The sequence below is a fragment of the Cervus elaphus genome, chromosome 27 (assembly GCF_910594005.1).
Source record: "Cervus elaphus chromosome 27, mCerEla1.1, whole genome shotgun sequence".
In the NCBI taxonomy this organism is placed as follows: Eukaryota; Metazoa; Chordata; class Mammalia; order Artiodactyla; family Cervidae; genus Cervus; species Cervus elaphus.
This window is the reverse complement of record NC_057841.1, coordinates 55,980,463-56,007,128: the sequence shown is the minus strand read 5'-3', so window position 1 is coordinate 56,007,128 and position 26,666 is coordinate 55,980,463. Positions and strand designations below refer to the sequence as shown.

General features: G+C 37.7%; 1 protein-coding gene across 1 annotated transcript in view; it reads left to right on the top strand.

Moving 5' to 3' along the window:
- The window catches only part of MBD2 (methyl-CpG binding domain protein 2), a 65,899-nt gene that overhangs the window by 19,485 nt on the left and 19,748 nt on the right, over positions 1-26,666 (top strand). Inside the window, exon 3 of the mRNA XM_043888762.1 lies at positions 16,129-16,266. Coding sequence (XP_043744697.1) covers positions 16,129-16,266 — 138 coding nt within the window. The remainder of the gene's footprint in view (positions 1-16,128; positions 16,267-26,666) is intronic.

Genomic DNA, 26,666 nt, shown 5'->3' with positions numbered 1-26,666 from the left:
ATATATAATCCAAAGCCTGGCACACGGTAGGTACTTCATAAATGTTTGCTGAATGTTTATTATTCACTTCATTCCAGAAGTTTATAGTAGCCGTAAATGTTGATTGAATAAATTAATACACTACATATTTTGGAAATGCCTTTTGTTAATCATTGTTTTCTGAAAGCACTCTGTCTGAATTTGGGGGCCCTGGTCTTATTTTTGCATCTGATTTTATTTTAGTTAAGACAGAAAATGTAGTTTTTCCTTTTTTTCTAAGTAAGGTCCCTTTTGGAGTAACACCAACATTAAATATCTCTATAAAGCAGAAAACATATTTGTGGGTTATTAATAACTATACCAGGTCTTTTTAAAGTAATCAGTATAGAGAAAGTTGAGAGATACAGAGATTTAAGGAGATTTAAACAGGAATCTGAGGTAGTGTTTGGCTTTGTAGGCAGATTGTGAAACTGGCTGAAGTTCATTAATTGCATTAATATTTTTTAATATTCACTGGTTTTATTTTTTAGATTCCACATATAAATGATAACATGCAGTATTTGTTTTTCCCTGTCTCACTTTTTTCACTTAGCATAATGCCCTCCAGATATATCCATATTGTTGCAGTGCCAAAATTTCATCCTTTTTAAAAAAAATTTTTTTTTTATGGCCAAGTAGTATTCTTGGGTGTGTGTGTGTGGTGTGTGTGTCTTTGTGTACATTTATATATCAGATCTTCTTTCTCCATTTATCTGTTGATAGACACTTTAGGTTGCTCTCATGTCTTGCTTACTGTAAATAATGCTGTTGTGACCATTGGGGTGCATGTATCTTTTCAAATTAGTGCTTTTATTTTCTTCAGCTACATACTCAGGAATGGGATTTTTTTAAAGACTCTTATCTTGAAAAAATTAGAAGTGTAAGGAACAATATAAACTTTGAATTATAAGCAATGCAATTATAAACACTATAAATTATAGTTTATATTGACTTGTATATTGATTTTAATATATCTTTTGTATCAGAGGGGAATTTACTGAGTGAATATCTTCAAGTATGTTTGGAAAGATACCTTTTGAAGAACTTTAAAAAATGATTTTTAATTCTTTTAGGATTGGTGGGTACAGTAGAGTGGAGATTGTCTTTCAGTTGATATTTACTAAGGCTTTTGTGGCACCTCTTCCTGTTTGTCTCAAACTCAGTCTCAACCTTACGCTGGAAATCTGTGCCATTCTTGATTACGTTGTACCTTATTGATTTTCTTGCCACTCTCATAATTATTTCCAGCCCCTACTTCCATCTCTTTAGTTGATAAAGTCAAAATAACCAGTTTGTTACTGAAGATATTCCATTTGGTTAAAGGAAAAAGACTAGAGAGTGATTTGGAAGTCATCAACCTCGAGCTGATTTTTTGAATTCATGAGTGGCTTCCTCGGAGCTCACTCAAAGGGAGGAGTCGTAGGAGGGCAACACTGTTAGTAGCAGTTTTTGTTTTGATGGAAATGTTTCAGCCACCAGTCACACGTGGCTGTTGAGTGCTTGAAAAGTGCCTAGTGTGGTTGACTAATTGAACCTGTAGTTTTATTTAATTAAAGTTTTAATAGCCACATGTGCCTAGTGGCCACCATATTGGACTGCTCGGTTCTGGAGTGTGCCTCTTAAAAACGACTTTTGCTTCAAAATCTAAATACTGTTTAGGTGTTTATGCAGGCTTTGTTTCTCCAAAGAGGAGATGTTTCAAGGTTTTAAGAGATAACAATCCTTAACCTTTTAAGAAGGAAGTTAATTTCTTAAAGATACATTTCTTTAAAAATTAGAGAATAGTCTTAAGATAAGATAGAGAAGAGTACAGTGATCCTCAGTGCATGATATATTTAAAGAACTTTAGTAGCTTAGTTTTCTTGCTAGAAATTTTAATGTTTCAGATGTGTAAATATTAAACTGAATTCCTGTGTTTCTAGCTCTTAACAACACTGAAACATTTATGAAATAAATCTGCAAAACTAGTAAAATTCAAGTTCCCTAACATTAATGTGACATATATTTTACAGCTTGCTCACAATATGGATCTGGTATGGAACAAATTATATTTCACCCTGGCTTGTCAATGCTGCTAATACCTTGGAAAGACTCAGTTCTTTCATCATATTTCTCTAGTCACGCAAACTGGATGCATTTGAAAATAGCATTATGGTCTCTTGAAGGAATTTATTGTAGAAGGCTGCCATTATTTCTTGTCACGAATTACCTTGGTTTCTGGTTATATACTGGGCTTCCCTGATGGCTAGTGGGTAAAGAACTTGCCTGCCAAGGAGAAGACGCAGGTTTGATCGCTGGGTCAGGAATATCCCCAGGAGAAGGAAATGACAGCCCACCTCAGTATTCTTGCCTAGGAAATCCCAGACAGAGGAGCCTGGCAGGCTGCAGCCCACGGGGTCGCAAAGAGTCGGACACGACTGAGCGACTAAGCATGCGTGGTAGTCTACTATTGTGACTGTAACCACAGATTGGATTCTGTTTGGTTCTGGCCTAAGTGCTCAATCACATCATCCAGCAGGTGATTTGCTCTAATTATCTTCAACAAAATAATAATAACATTCTTAAAGACAGCTAATATATATTGGGGGCAATAGCGTTGCACATTGAGAAACTTCAGTGAGTTGGTGGTGCTGCTGGGAATCAGGTTAGGTGTCGGATGTAGAATGGGTACCATTTAGGAAAAGTGGAGGCTGGAAGCAGGGAGAGGAGTTAGAACAGTTTAGTCCAGAGAATGAATGAGGGCCTGGACTAACGCTGTAGCCAGGAGGTATAAAAAGGTGTGGGACTCAAACAAGACAAGTTAGTACATGAGTCCCTGATGATTGTAGAGCATGGGAATTGTTGATGCCTGCTCCAGTTCTGGGTTGAGTCCCTTGGGACAGTGGTTGATGAGGAAGACTGAGTTAAAATGCTCTTATTTCTTGGATTCTGAAAGATCTCGTAGACTTCCAGGGATTCCCGGGTCACGCTTTGAGAACTGTCATAGGGGTTTGTGAAACATTGAGATTGCCCAGTGTAGGAGCAGATAGAAAAGTACCTTGTCACATTGTACGCAGTGGATAAAAAATTAGCTATGTGGAGAGTAAGAAGGGACTTCCAGCAAGGTAGTAGGGGAGTGAAGAGAATGTGGGATTGTGACGGCCTAGGAGAGGTTTTTTTGTTGGATGCCGTGGAGAGCTTGAGGAAGATAACGACTTTGTAGTATTCACTGGATTTTCAAACAAGTCACCTGGTGACTTAGATGTAACCAGCATCGGCAGGGTAGAAGGACCACAAGTCAGGTTTGGAATGCCAGAAACTTTCTGGGAAACCAGAAATTAGGAGCAAAGATGTAGCCTGCTGTTGTAAAAGTTAAAAAATTTTTTATTTAATCTTACTTGATTGCGACTTGCACACATGGTGGAAAGGAGATTCCATGAGGAGCAATCTCCCTCCTCTTTGAGTCTGTCGGGCTCAGCCTCTTTCCTAGAGGAATTTATTGTCAGCCAGTTTTGTTTTTATACCCTTTCAGAGCTTCTGTGCATTTGCTGAGCATGTATGCATATGTGCATTTTTCTGCCTCTGTCCTCATAAAACGGTTAAACTACTCTTGTGAAGTTTAAATGCGAGACGGAGGAAAGAGGACAGTGTTCGGAAAAGAAGGCACGATCACGGAACGGTATCGTGTTGTTGCTTTCCCGTTAGGAGACGAAACAGGCCAGCTTGGAACCGGTAGAGTCAGGAAGATCTCTAACCTGAGAGTGCACACTTCTGGATGCTCTCCAGGAACCTTTAAATGAAATAATTTCTGTTGTTTTTTCCAAAGGAGAAAGTCTTCACCAATTTCTCAAAGGAGAATGTAACTGAAAAAGTTAACTACTGTTTTACAACAGGAGAGGGAGCAAGTCTTTGGCAAAAAAGGTTAAGGATCAGCTCACTTGCTGTAGCTCAGGTTAGACCTTTGTTTAACTGATGAGGAATTTTTTCAGGTATTGAAGTAGCACCTTAGTGGGGTGATTTATTTCAGAATTAGGGACCCCATTTCACCTAAAGGGCCCCGTGATAGGATCAGTCTGATTACCAGCTCCTGATATTGTGGTAAGATCTACTTGTTGGCTTCCACCTTCCTAGTTATCTTTCCATCTAAACCGAAAATAGAGATCCTGTTCCTTCCATAAAACATGCCTGGCTGACAGGAAGGTAGCTAAAATCTTTTCCAAAGATGCTGGTGCTTTTTCCATCATTTATTAAGCCTTTGTTGAACAGAGTGGCTTCTGGTCTCTCTGTTGGATACGTTGGGGGCGGGGAGCGGAGAGAGTAGATCACAGATGATGAATCCAGCATTTCTAGGCCTTGAAGTCCTTACAGGGGATTACTGACATCTCACTTAAGTGTGGGCCACTCTTAAGTACAGGTTTTTGTTCAGTTGAAAGAAATGGACAAAAGCAGGAGTGAGGCGCGAGTAGCTGTCACAGCAGCACAGTGAGGAGTGATGGGGGCCTGGACGCACGTGGTGATGGAAGAGAAGGGGGTCCTAGTCTTGTTCTGAATGTGGGATTGACAGAACTCTCTAATGAACTGCGCGTGAAAGGTGACAGAGAGCCCTTAGATTTTAGGTAGACTGAGTGACTAGGTGAATTGGGTTGCTATCTACTGAGATTGCCTTAGGAAAGAATTTATATGGGTGAATACAATGAATTCAACTTTGAGTGTACAGAGTTTGAGATGCTTATTAAACATCCAGATGGATTTGTCATGTCATGTAGGCATACTGATTGAGAGGTCTGAGCTGGAAAGGCATTAGGTAGAAAGTCACGTAGGTAGTTTTTCAAGTAATGGGCCTGGAGATTATAGACAGAAGGATCCAGAAGGAAGCTCTGAGAAAGTCCAGTGATTAAAATTGAACTAGAGTAGAAGGAATCAGCAGAGTGGATTGTGAAAGACAGGAGAGACACGGGAGAGGAGAATATTTCAAAAAGGAGAATGGTCAGTTACATTGATTGCCACTGAAGCATTGAATGGAGGAAGACAGAAATTTCCATTGAGTTTGGCAGCAGGAAGGTCATTAATAACCTTGATACCAGTGGTTTCAGGGAAAAGAGAAGCCAGATTGGATTGGGTTGAAAGTGAATGAGAATTAAAGTTGCTCATTGTGGACAATACTTTGAATAAATTTTCTTGACTAGGAAGGAGAATCACTAGATGGTAGATGAAAGGGATGCTGATTCGGTTAATTTCCCATTTTAAATACTGTGGAAAGGTAAGAATGGGGCCTGTTGCACCAGTGGAAAACCACAGAAGTTTAAGCACATTGACAGTGTAATGACGCTGATGGATCATGGAATCTATACGGGGTGGGGAGGAATGTGGAAGAGGTTTTGAAAGAGTAAGAAAACAGGTCAGCCAATAGGCAGGGAGTATTGATGGGTTCAAAGAACCTGGAGGGCAGTCCTCAGTGAGTTATAAGGACAGGAAGTAGAAATTGGAAGGTCGGATGCTTGCCTGAGATATTGGGCACGGTATAGTTACCAGTGTAGACAAGCCTGTGCCTCTAATGTTAGGTGGGTGAGGCTGGGTAGAAGAACAGGTCAGAGGACTCAGGATGTTGGGTGGATTATCCACGTGGGTGTTGAGACCTCTAAGAATGAAGACTAAGAGCTGGGTTGGGGAAGAAAACATGAAACAGAAGCTAAAGTCTTCAGTGAGTAAAGGAGAAATCAGGGAGGAGGGTGGGAAGTCAGACAGTCAGACCCTATGAACTTCAGGGGAGCTCTGCTTTGTGAAGGAGGAAAAACAGAAATGATGTGAGAAAGTAATGGGGAGAAAGGAGGGAACCTGCACCACTTACTGGGCCTTAGAAGTGTGGTTGTCAGAGAGGAAGAAGGTGAAAGCCTTTATCTGGAAGAACTTTAGGGGAGATAGGATCTTTGAGGGATGGCAAGTTTAAGGAAGTCCATTCTCTCCTGGAGAGAATGTTTAAAGAAAATATTGAGGATATAGGAGAGCCTGCTGACCAACCACCCAAGAGTGTACGGTGCAAAGACTGGCAGGAGGAGTGAGAGGGGTAAGGTTAGGGTTTGGTTTTCAAACTCAGCTGGTAAAGAATCTGCCTGCAATGCGGGAGCCCTGGGTTCGATCCCTGGGTTGGGAAGATACGCTGGAGGAGGGAAAGGCTACCCACTCCAGTATTCTGGCCTGGAGAATTCCTGGGAGTGTATAGTCCATGGGGTCACAAAGAGTCGGACACGACTGAGCGACTTTCACTTTATTTCACTTGTCCATGACTAGAATTTTTAAGATATGAGACAATGGGATAGAAAATAGTACACATCCCATTTAGTAAGGCTAAGTATGTTAGGTGATTTTTGTGATCTGTACACCCTTGTGTGTACTGAGGCATGATTTAAAGTGTATATTTCTACTCTTAGTTGAAGTCAAAAAAGTTTGAGGGCCACTGAACTACAGGGTGGACGTACAGAATATTACGGAGGTGAGTACTGCATGATGACGTGTGATCTGGGGGACGTGGCTGTTTGGTTATTATGAAGATAGGATGTGGGGTGTGATGGGATTAATTTTGATGATTGCTAGAGCAGAGTACACAAACATTTCAAATATTATTGTCCTGATTTTTCAGAAAGGAGGTATGTGTACCTCTGCCAGATAACTATTATGAATGAACTTAGAAGAACTTTCTTAGGCAAGAAGGACTTGTTCGGATCTCTGAGCCTCCAAAGAACTGACTTTATTCCTGCCTTAGTTCTCAGCCCCCAGCATGCCTGATACGTTATAGGACTCCTCAGCGGAGTATGGGCTCCTTAAACAAGCATCTTTGCTCGCCTTCCTGAGAGAACAGTCCTACATTTGCTGCTGCTACTGCTAAGTTGCATCAGTCGTGTCCGACTCTGTGCGACCCCATAAGCGGCAGCCCACCAGGCTCCCCCGTCCCTGGGATTCTCCAGGCAAGAACACTGGAGTGGGTTGCCATTTTCTTCTCCAATGCATGAAAGTGAAAAGTGAAAGTGAAGTCGCTCAGTCGTGTCCGACTCTTTGTGACCCCATGAACTATAGCCCACCAGGCTCCTCTGTCCATGGGATTTCCCAGGCAAGAATACTAGAGTGGGTTGCCATTTTCTTCTGCAGGGGATCTTCCTGACCCAGGGATCGAACCCACATCTCCTGCTTGACAGGCAGATTCTTTACCACTGAGCCACCATGGAAGCCCCTAGTTAATATTATCTAGTTTATCACCTAGTTAATATTATTACAGATTAAATTGTGTAACTCAGTCAAGCGGTTACCTATCTCATCTCTATTACTTAATCTGTTGACATCCTATTAATTGACCTTATACTTTGCCCCAAGGTTTTAATTTCTGTATCAGTCTCCTCTGTCTAGAACCACTGCTAAATTTTAGGTTATTTTAGTATACAGATGAGAAGTTGTTATGGCATGTTATACTGAAGTGATCTAAGTTTTCAGGTCCGTAATGAACACTTTTCCCGAATCATGGCTGTCTGAGAGCACATGGCATGTGTCTTGCCAATGTACGTAGATTGTTTTGATGTCTTAATCTCATGTTGGCAGTCTTCTCGGTTATAAATTCTTTGTACTCTTTATTTCCCATTATTTCATGATATAACATCCCTCTAATTGACAGTGACTTTGCCAAAAACACCATCTGAGGATTATTTTCCCATGGGATCCTTTTGTAGGGCTCGCTATGTATCTATAAGCATAACTTCATGTTATATAGTAATTAATGGAACAAGTTTGGGGGTTATTTTACATTAGTAATCTTGAGGTATATAGTACAGATGATTATGTTTGATAATTTTGACATGGATGTTGTAGACCACATTGAATTAGTAGCTTCCACTTACATAGCATGTGTAAGTTTAAGAATGAACAATGAGACTGTTTAGGAATAAGGGCTGCATACCATAAGATCTTACATGTAACAGGCATTTTATGCATCATTTACTCCATGAAATTTTTTTAAGCACATTCTGTGTGCGCAGACATTATTCCAGATTCTGGGAATAATAGAGGGAGATTCTGTGTTTGTGGGATTATTATTCTAGTGGGATGACTAACACAATTTAAAAATTAAATGCTACACAGTTAATTAAGAATGGTTGAGATTGACTTGGTGGCTCTGTTAGGCCGAATGATCAGAAGGGAATGATTTTTGGCCAAGATCTGAATGAGAAGATTCAACTCTACAAAACCAGAGGGTAAAGTGTTCTAAGCAGAGGGAATAGCCAGGGCAAAATCCTTAAGGCAGGATACGTTGAGCACATGAGGACAGGCAGTAGGCTGGAGGTTAGTGAGTGGGAAAGAGGTACTAGGTGAGGCCAAGGAAGCAGACAGACCTAGCCACTGGACCTGGCAAGCCAGGATGAGGAAGGGAATAGAATGCTCTTGTGGACTTTATGTAGCGAGCAGTATGATTTTTTTTTTTTTTGCTGCTGTGTGGAGAATGTACCATAGAGGTTCAGAAGTAGAAGTCAGGGGCCAGTTATAACAGGAGGCTATTTACCCAAGCTGGAATGATGGTGGCTTGGACAGTGCTCATTTAATGAATAATAAAGAAGGAGTAAGATGTAGCAAGAGATACTGTAATCAAAGTTGACCTTTGAACAACATGTTTGAACTGTATACATCCACGTATATGCAGATTTTTTTTCCACAGTAAATAACTGCAGTACTAGCAATCAGCAGTTGGTTGAATCCATGGCTGCAAAACCACAGGTCAAGGCTTTCTTTGTGAAGGGTTGGCACTCCAAAGTCCCATGTTGTTCAAGGGCCATTCCAGAGAGCTTCTAATTTTCTCATGTGCAGAAATCTTTAGCTGAAAAATGAAGATAACTAAGAAGTTATTAGCAACTAACAGCACTGTTCCATTTTTTGGCTAATTTGAGCTAGGCGTTTAGATATGGATGGGATAAAGATTTCTAGGAAGCAAACAGTGAAGAGAAGAACCTTAGCCATGTTAGCAGACAGACTTGCTGATGAGAGCAGCCTGTTCAGTATGAGTAGGTTTAGCATGTTATAAGTTAGTTCCTCAAAGATGTCAAAGTGCACTAGACCTCTGAGAGGTTCTGGGCTGGACCTTTGTGCAATAATGAGAGTAGATGTAGGGACACAGTTGCCCGTGGTATGTTGTCAACATTTATTTTGGATGTTGGAGTTTCTGTCTATGATTGTTAGTTTCACTTAAGTTTTATAGGTCCTGCAGAGTTACCTAACTTCTAGACTCTAGATCAGTGAGAGAATGAAGCCCTGCAGAAAATGATTTGTGTGACTGTTTTCATAATTCTAAAGTTGTGTACTCAGCTAGTGCCAGCCCAGATGTAAAGGAGATGATTGGTTCCATGCATTAGAACCCTTAGTTTGAGCAGAGCTGCTCTGGTTGAAACTCATTAGTCTTTAGCCATCAGTCCTTTTAACTAAAGTTAAAAGTCCTTTTAACTGAAGTCCATATTAACTAAAGTTCCAAGAAGTTACTTTTCAAACAAAACTCTTCAAAACTTGATTTCAGTGATGAATTACAAACCTCCACTTCAATGAACTACATCCTTTTTTAATGAGCTCAAAGTAGAGTCCACTCATTCTATTTTACATATTCAGTATTCCATTGTTCTCCTTAAAAAGGTATTATTTATGATATTACATGAAGTGGATTTTCACTACAAAATCATAGATCCCAGATACATATTTTCTTTACTTTTTGTAAAAACCTTTTTGCAAAGTTGCACTTTTGTCAATATACTAAAAATCACTGAATGTCAATATACTAAAACCCACTGAATTGAATAAAATGATGGATTTTATGTTGAGTGAATCATATATTTAAAAAAATGGACTGTAAAGCACTTTATATTGGCTTTTGACTTTTGTGGACTTTTGTGGAAACGCATTGGCTACTGTGTATCTGGGAGCAAATCCAGAATTAGGTTTTGAGGATAATCTTGGTTCCCCTAAAGGTCAGGCTCCTCTTTGCATGAACCAGGAGGTGACTTTCCTTATGGGGAAGCTTAACAGGTTAAGGTTTTAACTTTGAGTAGCATGTTCAATAACATGATAGTGCTGATAAGAGAGATAGCTGCTATTTATTCAGAATTTATGTGCCAGCGTGACTGTAAGCTGTACCACTGCTTTGTCTCCTCTCTGCCCTGTGAGTGTAAGCTCTGGAGGACTTTGGTATTTGTGAATGACTGTATACAGCACATGGTCTGTATCTGGCAGATAGTAGGCACTCAATATTTGTTCAATAACTGACTTAATGAAAGCTGCTTGAGCAGCAGCATCACACATGCATTATCTTGTTTGCTTTTGTAAGAATCTTAAGAGTAGTTACTGTATTTACCTCGTTTACAGATGAGGAAAGTGACTTTAGAAAAATAAAAGTCTTTGCTTCTCAAATTGGGACATGAATATCTCTTGGGGTATGCAAAGCCACAGAATTAAAATGATATCTGTAAGTGTCCTGTTTTCTTCTTTTCTTTTCTTTTTTTTTCCTCCATTTAAAAAATTGAAATAGGTGGGGTTAATCTATTTTCAGTAAAACTTAGGGGTTAGCAGTGAAACAGTATCTGAATGCTACAGGTTAAAGACACATGATCTGCGTCACTGTTTTAGTTTTCCTCTTTTCTAGCATTGTGTGCTCTCAGTCATGTCCGACTCTGCGACCCCGTGGACTGTGGCCCGCCAGGCTCCTCCGTCCACGGGGATTCTCCAGGCAAGAATACTGGAGTGGGTAGCCATTCCCTTCTCCAGGGGATCTTCCCAACCCAGGGATGGAACCCAGGTCTCCTGCATTGTGGGCAGATTCTTTACCAGCTGAGCTACCATGGAAGCCCTTTCTAGGATTCAGTTCAGTCAGTTCAGTCACTCAGTCATGTCCGACTCTTTGCGACCCCATGAACCACAGCACGACAGGCTTCCCTGTCCATCACCAACTCCCGGAGTTTACTCAAACTCATGTCCATCGAGTCGGTGATGCCATCCAGCCATCTCATCCTCTGTCGTCCCCTTCTCCTCCTGCCCCCTATCCCTCCCAGCATCAGGGTCTTTTCCAGTGAGTCCACTCTTCACATCAGGTGGCCAAAGTATTGGAGTTTCAGCTTCAGCATCAGTCCTTCCAGTGAATATTTAGGACTGATTTCCTTTAGGATGGACTGGTTGGATCTCCTTGCTGTCCAAGGGACTCTCAAGAGTCTTCTCCAACACCACAGTTCAAAAGCATCAATTCTTCGTGCTCAGCTTTCTTCACAGTCCAACTCTCACATCCATACGTGACCACTGGAAAAACCATAGCCTTGACTAGGCAGACCTTTGTTGGTAAAGTAATGTATCTGCTTTTTAATATGCTGTCTAGGTTGGTCATAACTTGCCTTCCAAGGAGTAAGTGTCTTTTAATTTCATGGCTGCAGTCACCATCTGCAGTGATTTTGGAGCCCAAAAAAAGTCTGACACTGTTTCCACTGTTTCCCCATCTATTTGCCATGAAGTGAGGGGACCAGATACCATGATCTTAGTTTTCTGAATGTTGAGCTTTAAGCCAACTTTTTCATTCTCCTGTTTCACTTTCATCAAGAGGCTTTTTAGTTCCTCTTCACTTTCTGCTATAAGGGTGGTGTCATCTGCATATCTGAGGGTATTGATATTTCTCCTGGCAATCTTGATTCCAGCTTGTGCTTCTTCCAGCCCAGCATTTCTCATGATGTACTATGCATATAGGTTAAATAAGCAGGGTGATAATATACATCCTTGACATACTCCTTTTCCTGTTTGGAACTAGTCTGTTGTTCCATGTCCAGTTCTAACTGTTGCTTCCTGACCTGCATATAGGTTTCTTAAGAGGCAGGCTCACATTGAATCATTGAAAGGTTACACAATAACCAGGCCATGCTGGTTTAGTCCTTTTCAAAGTCATCTTCACTGAGTTGTCGTTTATGTATGTTCTTGGCTTTTACGGAAGGTCATTGGAAAAAGAAAAAGCATTTGAAATCTGTTTACTATCTGTTGTGATTTAAGTGTCTATTTTTTTTTCTAGATTTAATACCAGCTTTTATTTTACTCTTTAATTGGTATGCTTCCTCCTTTCTGAGTATGAAATCCTTGTCATTGAATGTTTCTTTTTTTGCCCACGCCCCTAGAAAGTTCAGATCCACATCTGATGGTTAAGGCTAGTATCAATCACTGTTAACCATTTCAAAAGGAAATTTGTTTCCCCTTGTCCTTGATTAAAATTAATTTTTATTGTGTATTTATTTTTGAAGTTTTAAGAGCCATCACAGATATTTATTAGAAATAGATAAAGTAAAAGTTTAAAAAATTGTTAGAAAGATTTATTTTTGTATTCATCCCTGGGGGGATAGAATAAACTGTCAACAATTATTTGAGTTATTGGAAACTTCCCAGCTTAATATACACATTATTATAAAATACACTAAATTTTTACTGGAATGCCAGCCTGTATACTGAGAAGATACATTTAAGGTTGGAAACTTTGTTAGAATGTGTGTTTCTTTTCAGTTTAGTTTTATAATGCAAGGAACTTTGTTTCACTTATTCCTATATTGAAAGGGGAGATTTCAGATACACGAATAGCTTTAATCTTGTCCCATTTTGAAAAAAGTACTTTAAAGACAGAAAATAGTCGCAGTCCCTTCTTTTGTGATCTGTTTATACAGTAAGGTTAAAATTTTACTGTGATTTTCCAGACAACTTTCTATTCAGTAATTCACATTTGATTTTTAGATTGTCGTGTGGCGATATACAGATATATTAACCATGTTTTAATATTGAACTCACACATGTGCAAAAGTCTCAGAAAGAATGCTAAAATAACCACCACTATAATGACCATTATTGTATCCACCAGTGTTTATGTGGGTATATTTCCTAAAACTGTACAAATGTTAGATTTTTAATCGTTGGCAATATGACATTACAAAGAAATTGCTTTTCTTCTGTTATTGTTCAGCTCGGTCATCTTCATTCATATATGCTTAATCCTTACTAGTCATTTGTGTTATTTCATTTTGTTCTTTTTTTTTTTCATTTCCCTTGGTGTATCAGTGTCTTTATTACTGGTTTCTAAGAATTTATTTATGACTAAGGATGTCATGCAGTACAAATAAAATACCATATTTTATTGCCATCTGTCTATTATGTTTTGTAATTTGTATTTATATTAAAATATCATCATGTGTTTAAAAAAAAAAGTTTGCTTTATAACTCCTAGGTTCATGGCAGATTTGTAGTTATTTAGAAAAACTCAGACAACTGGGTGTGAATTAACAGTGACTCTTTTGACAGTCCTCAGAGAATGGTCATAAAATTTACTTTTTTTGTGACAGTTTCTGGGAAAACCAGTTAGTCCAGCTTTTCAGGTTATTTTACATGATATATTGTAGAATACAAAATTAATTAGTAAAAAATTCTTTCTTCAGAGCTTTCAGGCTAGTTTAAAAGAGGAAAAATAATAAAATATAAATAAGATCAACAGAAGAGCAATGCTGCACACTCTTGAAAGATCTCGTTCTGTTCCACTGGGCAATAAACTGTCATTGTCAGACAGTGGAATTTTTTAGCCAGTAGATTAATTTTTTATTGCATCACAAACATAATAAATTAGTCTTATCATTGTAGCCCAGTAGTTTTACATGTTTCATGCTTCATTCCAGTCTGTGTGGATTAAGGATTTTATAGTTTTTTTCCTTTTATAGTTTTGAATAGTTTAAGCTAGTCTCTGCCTCCTCCAATCATTCTTCGTAACAGACTCTTACAGGCTCTGCTGTGCTTGTTCATACAAATAGTTGCTCTGTATTTCTTTGTCTGCTGATCCCATCTTTGTTCTAATACCAGCAGAGTATATTATTCTTTATTAAAGTACAGAAACATTAAAAACCAAGCAAGGTATTGTTTCGTGGTAGATACTGCTTAGAACAAATTAGTGGCAGGAAGAGTTCTTTGTAAGCCATTATGTGTTAAGTGTCTTTTGGACTGAATACTGACTGGTACAGGTTGGTTGGCTTCACTTAGGGTCTTAGAATGCTCTTGATGTCATAAAGCAGAGGGATCCAAATCTTCTGCACATCACAGAATTACCAGGAGAGTTTTAAAAATACACATTCCTGGGCCTCACGCTCTTTGGAGATTGAATCCTAAGTGGTTATTTTGCAGCCTGTTGGCCAAGTTTCCACACCTCTAAATCATTTTTTTTTTTTTTTAAACCATAAAGATAAGAAAATGAAATGCCTGAGAAGTGGTATTGTTAGAGTTTTTAAGATGAATATGCCTCTTAAAGGTAAGCACGTATGTTGGAAGAAAAGTGAATGAGAGAAAGAAATGACCAGCATGCCCAGTGTGTACAGAAGAGCAGTGTGCGTGGGCTGGGGTAGGGTGGGGGAGAGGAGACACATTGAATAGGGCACCCAAATAATTACCTGTAATAATGATCAGACTAACTTCTGCTGTTCTGTAAGTGGAGGTCACAAACTCAATACCTGTAGGGTTCAGACATGTGTCACAAATGTGAAATGAGGCCTTTTGCAAAACGACAACCCTTGACACCTCTAGTGGCCGCCATTACTAATCAGTCTTGGCCTGTTTTGGCCAAATCAGTCCATTTCTAGATCTTTGAGTTTTTAAGAGAAGCTAGAATTCTCAATTTTATGTGGATTTTATTTGTAGCTCTTAGCTTCATTGACTCAAGAGACTAAGAACTGGAGCAGAACACATCTGTGGGTGAGACCTGGTCTCTCTGCCGCCAACTTGCAGTCTTTGTTTTAGAGCAGCGGTGCCCAAGTGTGGTCCCTGGACCAGCATTGGCATCACCTGGATCTTAATGGGAATGCAAATTCCCAGGCCCGACCTCAGACCTCCTGAATCATCATTTCTAGGAGTGAGACCCAGGAATCTGTGTTTTCATAAGCCCCCTGGGTAACTCTGATGCATGCTCAAGTTTGAGAAACACTGTTTCGGAGTCTGGAAGTTGATCCAATTTTTATTTGGAGATCGTTAATAAAAGTTCATTGACATCCTGTAGATGATTTATCAAGTACATTTCTATACTAAAAATATCTAATGTACTATATATTGTTTTAGGATATATTTGACCCTTTCTATTTTTTGCCCAAATCAGAATGATGTTGTTTAGTCACTAAGTCATGTCTAACTCTTTGCGACCGTGTGGATTATAGCCCACCAGACTCCTCTGTCCGTGGTATTTCCCAGGCAAGAATACTGGAGTGGGTTGCTATTTCCTTCTCCAGGTCATCTTCCTGACCTGGGGATTAGACTCATGTTTCCTGCATTGCAGACGTATTCTTTACCGCTGAGCCACCAGGGAAGCCCAAATGAGTCAAATCACATTTTGTTCTTTTTCTTCACCCCCCAACCCCCTACAGCATGTTACTGTACTTCATGTGAATTTAATAGAAATTCTGTGCCACACTTTCATTTCTTACATCTTACATTTTTTTTTTTACTGGTTGATTAAAAGTCTGTAAGTATGCTGCTTGCTTTTCTGAAACTTCAATTTTAAGTTTCTTTTTAAAAAGTAAATGTGTTACAAAATTAAAGAGAGAGAATATTTTATTACATTTTCCTAAATTGAGCTTTGTTTGTGGGAATTAAAGCTTTCTAATTACCTTTTTTTAAATATATATAAAAAAGGGAAGGTTAACCTTTGTGGTTTTATGTAAGCCTGGACCCCTAACAGTTGAGGAGGTAATTTATATTTTAATAGCCAAGTACGCCATTATTCTCCTCCATTCTCAGAATGTAGAAATGATTGCTTTCCTGGTTATTGACCTGAAAGCCCTCCTTCCTCTTGTTTCACCAACCATAAATATATATTTGTTAGCTTAGAAGTTGCTAGTATCTTGTTAATCAAATTTTATATAGAGAATTTTTTGACATTTTAAAGAACACAACATTTTTTATTGTGAAACTTTACATAAGTCTTACATAATAAAGTGTTTAAAATGTACTTCAGCGTATTTAAAATGCTGAGATTGGGAAGTTGGGAATAATCAAAGTAATAGATATTGAATTAATAAGTAATTAATTACATTTATATATAATATTTATTAATTAAAACACTTATATCCACAGGGTAAACCAGACTTGAATACAACATTGCCAATTAGACAAACAGCATCTATTTTCAAGCAACCAGTAACCAAAGTCACAAATCATCCTAGTAATAAAGTGAAATCCGATCCACAACGAATGAATGAACAGCCACGTCAGGTAAGGATCTAGTTGGTTCTCCAATTTTATTTTTCAGAAAATTCTGGTATCTTTACCAGTCATAGTTCAAATTAACTGGTTAAAATGGAATATATTTGGAAAGAAAATTGTTTTATATCCTAGGCTATTACTGGAATGCTGGAGATTAGCTCTAAGACAATATTTAGATAAAATGTTTTAAGAAAAAATTAAGTTAATTAAAAAAAATAAAAAATTAATTTCATGGACTACCTTTTTATGCTTTTGTGTGAAGGTACATCAGACTTGGTTCTGCTCGTCTTAGCTTATTTTTTAAAGATTATCTTTCCAGGGAGAATATTTCCGAAGGGGAAGAAGCATGCAGTTTGTGTTGCTAAGTTTAAAAATATTTTCTATTATTCGAAAACGACTTTTTGTTCTGATTTCTTATTACACGAAAGCAGTCCCTCCCCTTTGGAAAAACAGAAGTAAATAAACGTTGTCAATAGGGTATATTGTCCTGTGACTTCCATTTTTGTATAAATGGCATTTATTTTTCTCTTTCTTTATTGCCTCGAGCTGTATTCCACCAGAATCTTTTCTCAGAAAATAAGTATTATCTGAAAGGCCTCCCTGCCGCTTAATAATGCCACACTGCCCGGGGAGGGAGACTTGGCAAAACGCTTGAACTCTCCAAGTAATCTTGCGCACTCACTCCCTAATTGTGGTAAAAAAAGTTCAGGTACTTGGTGAAATTTTAGTAGCTATTGGGGTGAGGGAGTGGAGGGAGAAACCTCGGTGCATTTTTCTCTCCTTTCTCTGCCTCCTCCCACTTAAGGATTAGAAACACTGATTTACCTGTGACCATTATCTTTGACTCTCGTATTCCCCCTTTTGGATGTCTCACTCCACCTTTTCATTTGAATTTTGTTTTTCACTAGTCCCTCAAGTGTCTCATCTGCAGACTTCATAAAGGACTGGGCCAAAACTTTCAGACAGTTGCTCTAGAAGAAGCTACCTAAAGAAATGCAGTTCCCACATCCTCTGTAGTGTTTTTTCCTCTTCAGGTGAGCCAGGAAAACAGAAGATATTTGGAGCCACATTGGATCAGCATCTTGCTATAGATGTCTCAAGATTTGAAGTTCTAGACTTGCTTTACTGTTGGTCCCCAAGAGATTCAACAGGGGCCATGTAAGTGTATCACATCCAATATAAAAGATGCGTACCTGCATGTGCCTTTAGGTTCTTGTCACCACTCAGGTTTCCTTTGGGCCATTCAGCTTTCTGTACCAGGCTTTTCCCTTCTGTTTCACTACTGCACCCAGTGCCAGCCCCCCAGCCACCGGCAGCGGTAGTATATTCAGCTCCAACAGGGAGGGAGCTCGGCCATTCTGAACTTTGCCTACCTTGACAAAGCCATTCCCTGATTGTGTTCTTTCTTAGATACTGTCTATAAAGTCTTGAACATCTTGTCCTTGGCTTTTTGGTGATTTTAAAATTGTTTCTTTGTAAAGATTTTTTTTTGTTAATTGAAAATTCTGCAAGTATGTAATTGGGCAAGACAGTTTGCTTCAGAAAGCCACAAAGATAAAGAAAGTGGAATAACGCGTAATGTTAGTTCCATATCGAAAATTTGAGTTGTCTCATTGAGAACAGATAGTGTTTAGTAAATTTTATCCCCCTTTGCCTTGGTCAAATCATTCTCAATAGTCTCTGAACAAATATTTTGGTTAAAGACAAACCAACTAGCAAGTTATGGTCATTTTAACAAGAATTTGTTTTCTGCACCTAAGTTCAGTCACAGATTTTAAAAACTGTACTTACTATATTCACTGGGTGTTTATCTGGTTATAGAGGTATTGGCAACCTAGATGTTTACAGGTTTTAAGTAACCAGATTAGTTGCTTCTTACTCTTTGGTACATTGAGGAGTTTTTAAGTTTTCCTTCTTTAATTAAGGTTTATGAGATTATTCTCAAGTGAAAAGATCTGTCAAAAAATCAAATCCCCCCCTAACCCCCATACACAAAACACTTATATCAATTTTAACCCAGGTCTTTTGAGGGTTTTATCTTCATTTTAGCACTTTCCTAGACAGAAAGTGTTAAAAATTATTTAGGAGGTTACTTCTGCAAATACTTGGACTGTTTTTCACATTATCCTCTTGTCATTTGACAGTTTTTGCTGGATGTTTTTGATTATACTGTGAGACATTAGTTGTCTCTCCCCCTTCATCTTGAACATAAGAACTGAGGTCATATTTGACTACTGTCCCCCTAGTAGGATTTCAAAATATAAGACTGTGCCTTGAGTAAAAGCAGGAAAATGGTAAAGACAACTTTGGTATTAACGTTTTCAAAACCATGATCTTGTTATCCTGACTGTTCCAGGTTAGATTTAGGTTTTTTGGTAAAGGAAGATGCTGATTTTACTTATATTTTGACATTAATATGGCAAATGACTGCTAGTGAGCTATTATTGTTGAGGAGATAGGCCAAAAAAAAAAAAAAAAATACATACGCAAAAATTCTTCCAGTTTTGCTACCTTTTGCATAACTTCATTGAACTAGATTAGTAATAGGAATTGCCGGATATTTCATTTGGAGGAGTTATTCTGATCAGAGAGTAAATAAATTAGCCGATGAGGTGTCTGTTTTTTGAGGTTCCTGTAGATATACGTGTTTTTTATCTTAACTGTAAATATTTATCTATTTGGCTGTGCCAGGTCTTAGTTGTGGTATGAGGGATGTAGTTCCCTGACCAGGAATCAAACCTGCGCCCGTTGCGTTGGGAGCACAGAGTTAGCCTCTGGACCACTGGGTAGTCCCTACCTTAACTGTGCCACATTCTTTTAGGATATGTAAGCCAGTGGTTTTGTCATTCCTTTTGGAGTCTTGAATTTTGAGACCTAGAATTAGGATTTGATTTTTGGATCTTTTATCTTGAATCGGTTTGAAATGTTTAGTCTACATGTGAAGCAATCATAGAAATTAATAATGCCTGTTTTTTATAAGAAAACTCCTATGCCTGAGTCTTATCTATATGGCAGTCGCTATTTTGAATTCTTTAAAATATATGAATTTCTAATACATTAACTCCTTGAAAATGCCTTAATTTTAAAAGTGCAACAAAAGTACACTTTTAATACAAGAAAAGTGCATTGAACAGAACTCAGCAGTGATTTCTGCCTATAATTAAAATTATAAGGTAAAGATGATTTTTGTAAAGCCTGGTTATGATAGCGTAAGTAGCTAGCCAGTTTTATATACACTATAAACATATCTAGCACATGCCTGTCTTTTTATTAGATTAAAAAGAAATCTGGAGTGGGGGTGGAGGGAACTCTCCCAACTATAAGACTGTTATTCCAAATAATAAGATCATTGAACTATCCTTATCTGGCCAGATATTAAATCACATCCTAAATTCTTTTTAATCCAATTGAATTGTGATTTTGCTGTTAAGGGTGTCTTTCCTAGCATCCTCCTTTCGGTATGTGAAGATCTCACACGTCTGTTTCTTTCTTATTTCTTTAATGCTGTCATCTTTGACACTTTCTGGTCTCTTGCTTTTTCTCTTTTTTTTATCTACCAATCAAAGAAAGTTCACCTTTGAGCTTCATCTTTTACTTCTTCCTTTTAATTAAACTTGCTGGGCTTTAGGTGTTTCTGATAGTCTTTGAATATAAATTACATTTCTTACACAATATTAATTTTTTTTTACCCAAAAGTAAATATTTAAATCACGGAAGAAGTGGGCTTAAATCTCCCATCTGATTCTAGATGTTTTTCTTTTTATTTTGTTAACTAATTCTATGTTCAGAGGATATGAAACTTTCCTTTCCTCCCTTCCAGAAATGTCTTTTTTTTTTTTAAATGTTTTTTTTTCCAGCTTTGTTGAGGTATAGTTGATATGTAACGTCATGTAAGTTTAAGGTGTACAATGTGATGATTTGATGTATGTATACATTGCAAAGTGATAACCACAAAAGAAGTTAGTTAATACATCTATCTCCTGATACAATTACCATTTTTTTGTTGTGGTCATGATAGTGAGAACATTTGAGATCCCTCTCAGCAACTCCCAGGCATACAGTACAGTGTTGTTAGCCGTAGTCACCAGACTGTACGTTAGATCCCCGAGATTTGCTCATCTTCTGACTGGAAGTTTGTACCCTCTGACCAGCACCCCCTCTTCAGCCCCTGGCAACCACCATCCTACTCTGGACTTCTGTGAGTTTGCATTTTTGAGATTCCACATTTAAGTGAGATTATGCAGTTTGTGCTTTCCCTTTTTGCCTTATTTCACTTGGCATTCGATCTCAAGGTTCATCTACATCATCACAAATGGCAAGATTTCCTTCTTTTCATGGATGATAATATTTCAGTGTGTGTATATATATATACACACATCATTCATTTGTCCATTGATGGACAGTTTGTTTCCATATCTTGGTTACTGTGAACAAAGTTGCAGTGAATATGGGGGCGGGGTGCAGTACGTCTTTGAGATATTGATTTCATTTCCTTTGGATGTATACCTAGAAGTGGGATTGCTGGATCGTATGGTAGCTCAGGTTTTGATTTCTTGAGGAATCTTCATAATGTTTTCCATCACGGCTGCACCAGTGTACCTTCTCACCGGCAGTGCGTGAGGGTTGCCTTTTCTCTTCATCCTTGCCAGCACTTAGAGCTCATCTTTTTGATAGTAATCAAAAAGGACTGTTTTTAAATGTTAGAAGAAACTTTGTAGATGAAAGATAAATTTTAAAACCATGCCTTTTTAAAGACATTCTATGTGAAAATTCATAAGATACTTTAGTATTCATTTATTATGACCCTGAAAATTTCTTCAGTCTTACCAAAGAGAAGTTCAGTGCCATGCTGAATGTCTGCTCCTCCTTCATGGTCTTTTTTTTTTTTTTTTTTTCTTTTTTCCTCTCTGAAAATGTACAGTATGTGTGTGATTTTTAAAAAATTCACTGACATGTGTTTGTAGGCCTTTTTGAATTCACTGGGCACTTCGTAGGCGATAGAGGGAAATGTTTATCCTTTGCATGGAAAATGTTCTTGTCATCTTTTCCCTCTCTTCTGCTGAATCCCTTAACTTTTCATTCTCTCTTTGTATAAGTTGTGTATTAGCCATCTTAGAATTTTCATATTTCTACTTTTGTATTTTCTCTCTTATTAACGATTGTTGTTTTACTTTCCAGGATGTTTTCTTGATTTTAACTTTTTATCATTTTTTTTGTTTTTTTATTTGGGTGATGTTATTTTTAATTTCCAGCAGCAGTTTTGTACATAAAGTTTTTTTTTTTTTTTTTGTACATAAAGTTTTGCTGTTTTTATTTTATAGCTACAACCTCTACTCTTACCTCTCTCAATCTATTAATGATAAGGATATTTTTTGTTTGGTATCTGTTTTTTCTCTGTTCCCTGCATTGACTATTCTCTTGTTGTTAGTTTCAGTTTCTTTCTTTCTTGTTGACTGTTATGGCTACTGCTTCAGTGAATATTCGAGTATGTGCTTTTGATTTGGGGTTTATACCAGAGTAGAAGTTTCAGGTCATGAGTTTGCATACGTTCAGCTTTATTAAATGCCACCATCTAGTTTTCCAGAGTGGTCACACAGAGCTACCCTTCTACCAGCACTGTGCAGTTGCTTCAAATTCTTGTTAACACTTGATGTGATCAGTCTTTAAATTTTGGACATTCTGATATTTGTTTAGGGATACTTTTAGTTTTAACTTGCGTTTCCTTGATATTTAATGATATTGTGCACTCTTTGTACGTCTGTTGGCTGTATAGATATCCTTTCTTTTGAAGCATCTACTCAATTGTTGTGTTAATGGTGTTTTTCTTTTCTTCAGTGACTTGTGGGAGTTCTTTGCATTTTCTGAGATCAGTACTTTGTCAGATCTGTCACATATTTTCTTCCAGTTTGCCGCTTAACCTTTTCCACTTCCCTAATAGTGTTTTTTGGTAAGTGTAAGTTCATAATTTTAAGAGAGTTGGGAGGTGGGACAGAGACTGGGTGAGTGTGGCAGTGGCGGCTTCTAAGATGCTGGTGACATTCTGATTCGTGATCTGTGTGGCAGTTACATGAGTGTGTTTACTTTGTGAAACTTAAGTAAACTGTAAACTTTTTTTCTTTTTTTTACACTTTTCTATATGTAATACTTCAAGTTATAACAAGTTAGAATATACTTTGTCAGTCTTCTCCTTTTATTTCTGTGACATGTTTAAGAAATTTTTGCTTACTTAAGGTTATCAACATATCCCTCATACCATTTTCTGAAAGCTTTGTTTTACTTTTCCATTTGGGTCTTTAATCCATCTGGAATTGACTTCTGTATATGATGCGAGGTGGACTGACTTTTTTCCCAAGTGGATATCCAGTTGACCTAGCACCATTTTCTGAAAGACCATTCTTTTCCCATTGCCTTGTGTTGTCACCTCTGTCCTGTATGGAATGTGTGAGTGAACGTCTTGTGAAAGTCTGTTTCTGGTCCATCTGTTTCTTTGGCCTTTTTGTACATGTGACTTGGTTTCTACACTCTGTACTGTTTCATTGGTCTGTTAGTTTTCTTGAACTTGATATCTGGTAGTGCAAGTTTTCTAGCTTTGTTAGTCTTCATTTGAGATTATCTTGTTAGTCTTGGCTATTGTCATTTCCATGTACATTTTAGACTCAGCTTGCTTAGTCTTCTTTAAAACCTGCCAGGATATAAATCTATAGACCATTTGGGGGATGAATTAGCATTTTTGCAATATTAAGTCTTATGATTCAGTTCAGTTCAGTTCAGTCGCTCAATTGTGTCTGACTCTTTGCGACCCCATGAGTTGCAGCACGCCAGGCCTCCCTGTCCATCACCAACTCCTGGAGTTTACTCAAACCCACGTGCATCGAGTTGGTGATGCCATCCAGCCATCTCATCCTCTGTCGTGCCCTTCTCCTCCTGCCCCCAATCCCTCCCAGGATCAGGGTCTTTTCCATTGAGTCAACTCTTCACATGGGGTGGCCAAAGTACTAGATTTTCAGCTTCAGCATCAGTCCTTCCAATGAACACCCAGGACTGATCTCCCTTAGGATGGACTGGTTGGATCTCCTTGCAGTCCAAGGGACTCTCAAGAGTCTTCTCCAACACCATAGTTCAAAAGCATCAATTTTTCGGCCCTCAGCTTTCTTCACAGTCCAACTGTCACATCCATACATGACTACTGGAAAAACCATAGCCTTGACCAGATGGACCTTTGTTGGCAAAGTAATGTCTCTGCTTTTTAATCTGCTATCTAGGTTGGTTGTAACTTTCCTTCCAAGGAGTAAGCATCTTTTAATTTCATATATATATATATATATATATATATATATATATATAAAATTAACTAACCTCATATGTCCCACCATTAACATTTTATAGTTTTCACTCTAGAGATCTGTTATGTCTTTTATTTGTTGATAGTTGTTGTTTTTTGATGCTATTCTGATTACATTAAAATTTTTTTCTAGTTGTCTGCTGTTAATATGTAGAAATAAGCTGAATTTTATATACTGTGTGTTCAGTTATCTTCCTAAATTAACTTATTAAATAATCAGTGAGTCTCTCCAACCTTATTCATGAACAAGCAAACATATCATCTGCAAACAAGAGTTTTATTTCTTCCTTGCCAATCCTTAAACCTTTGATTTTTTTTCCTTGTCTCTTTTCACTGGCTTGAAATGCCAGTATAATCTTGAATAAAAGTGATAGCAGATATCCTCATTGGTTATATACTAGGGAATATTTTGAATGATTCTCCATTAAATATGATGCTTGTTATAGGTTTTTTTTTTTGTGGTAAATATCCTCAAATTAAGGAAATTCACTTTAGTTTACTAAGAATATTTTTCATGAGTGTGTATTGAATTTTATCAAATTATTTTCTCTACCTAGCTAAGTGATAAAATGTCCTTTATTCTGATAGCATAGTGAATTACAGTGATTGGTTGATGTGAGAAATGGCAGTGCTTGATTTTTTGATTGGAGAACATACCTTGAATTCCTGGATTAATAAGCTCAGTGTAGTCATGATGTGTTATCACTGTTTAGATTTACTGTTATTTTGTTTAGGATTTTTTGCATTTATATTCACAAGAGAGATTGACTTGCATTTTTCCTTTCTCATAATTTGCTTCTCAAGCTTTAGTATCATGGTTTTGCTGGCTTTGTAGAATAAGCTGGGAGGTGACCTCTCTCAATATTCTCTGGAGGAGCTTGTGAAGGTTGCTGCTGTTCTTTAAATGTTTGGAAGACTTAATTGTGAAGTCATCTCAGCCTAATTTGTCGTTCTTTTTAAATGGGGAGGCTTGAAATTGCAGATTCAGTGTATTCAGTCAGTACATGGATAAATATTCATGGTTTCTCTTATAACAATTTTGAGAAAGTGTTTTTCTAGGAATTTGTGTATTCCATAATTTTCAAATTAATGGTATACGTTCACCATTATTAAAAATATTCAAATAGTTATATTTTCTAGTAACATTTTTCATTTTTGTAGTATCTGTTGTGATATCTTCTTTTCTCTGATGTTGGTAGTATCTAGATGAAAGGTGGAATGAACTATTGGGGAGAGCCTTCTTAACACGTTTTGAACTCAGTCTATATACATGCCTATTTCCCCATGGAAAGCCAAATTAACTTATTAAGATGATATTTATTTTATAGACGCTAGTTAGTTACACAATGGGTTAAGCTATGTCTTATTTCTCACTTATTGCCTTAAAGTAGTTTCCTAGTAATGCTGAGACTTCTGTTTTCTCATTCTATATTTGCTTGCTGTTTCTTTACTCTTCATTGTCATTGTCAGTTTTTTGAGTCCCTTTATCTTTAGAGATTTTTTTTTTTTTGCATAAAACATGCAATTGATTTTTTTTCTATCTGATCCGATAGTCTTTTCTTCTTTTATAGCTGAGTTGATCATTACATTTATTTATTTTATAGATATGTTTGGTCTTGATTCTGTCGTTCTATTTATGTACTGTTTTTAATATTTTATTGTCATTTTCTGGTATCAGTATTTTTGTTGTCAGGTCTAAGCTTTCCATTTAAATTCATATTTCTGATAGTTTTGAGGATTTGTAACCTGATTTTAGTTCTAGTGGTTTCTCAGTGTCATGCTTTAAATAATATGTATATACTTTTATTTCTTGATTTATTGATATTTAAAAGGAAATAGAATCTATTAATGCCCCACTATAAAAATGAGGAATTCATTTATACTATTGAAATTAGTTTCAGGAAAGCTCTTCTGAAAGGCATCTTTTCTGATAAACAACTAATGATGCCTCCTTATCTGTCAGAGACCAAAGTTCTTGCTGTTGAATGGGGTTTTGAAATCATTGATTCATTTATTCAACAGCATATATTGTTGCTTCTCTTATGATGCTATGTGTGTGAGTGCTCAGTTGCTCAGCTGTGTCTGACTCTCTGCAACCCCATGGACTGGAGCCCACCAGACTCCTCTGTCCATAGACTTTTCCAGGCAAGATTACTGGAGCAGGCTGCCATTTCCTCCTCCAGGGGATAAGGATCAAACCTGTGTCTCTTGCATCTCCAGCATTGGCAGGCAGATACAAACATATAATTCAGTCATGCATCCTGTCCTTATAAAACTTCTAATCTAAGAAGGAAGACAAACACTAAAGAGATCATCTTAGCTGTGTGGAAATGTGACACAGAAGTAGTAAAGGAGCATAGCTATGTCCTCATATGGACTCTTATGTATTAATAAGATTATTGCTACAACTTTTCCTGCGGGAGTGGCACATGAAAAGCTTAGGGGCCTTATGAAAAGCTTAGGGGCCTATTCTGAGTCCATGGTCATCTTAGGATAATAATCCCTTTCCAGGTATATTACCTGCCCACTTTGTGTAAGTTGTGTTCATGACAAAGTTTAGACCAGCAGCTGCAGCAGACAGCTACACCTCCATCCTCCTCAACTCCAGATTTTGCCTTTTGCTTCCTCCTTCCATCTTCTCTAGCCCAAATTGTTATCTTTTGCCTTAGCAAGAGATCTCACTATCGTTTCCTCAGCCACATGAATCAAGCTTTTCCTTGATTTATGTAATAATTTTCTTGTCATTATCTAGCCTTTTCTTCCTAGGCCACTCCCCCAAAATAAGAGGGTAGCTCATGTTTGTCTTTTGATGTTTGTAAGCCATGGTATTTAAGTTAAGCTGTTTTTGCTGACCCAGACTAGATGACTCGGCTATCATATGGAGTTGGTTTGAAATACAGCGGTTTATAAACTGGACAGCAAATTCCTTCTGGGCAGGAAGCATCATTCTTCTGTGCAGCTCTAACCCCGTGTCTTGCATATTTAGCTTCTCATGAGTCACTGAATGTAAAGTGAACATTTTTGGGGTTTTGCTTTAGTCCGCAAATACATGACAAGATCCTTTGTT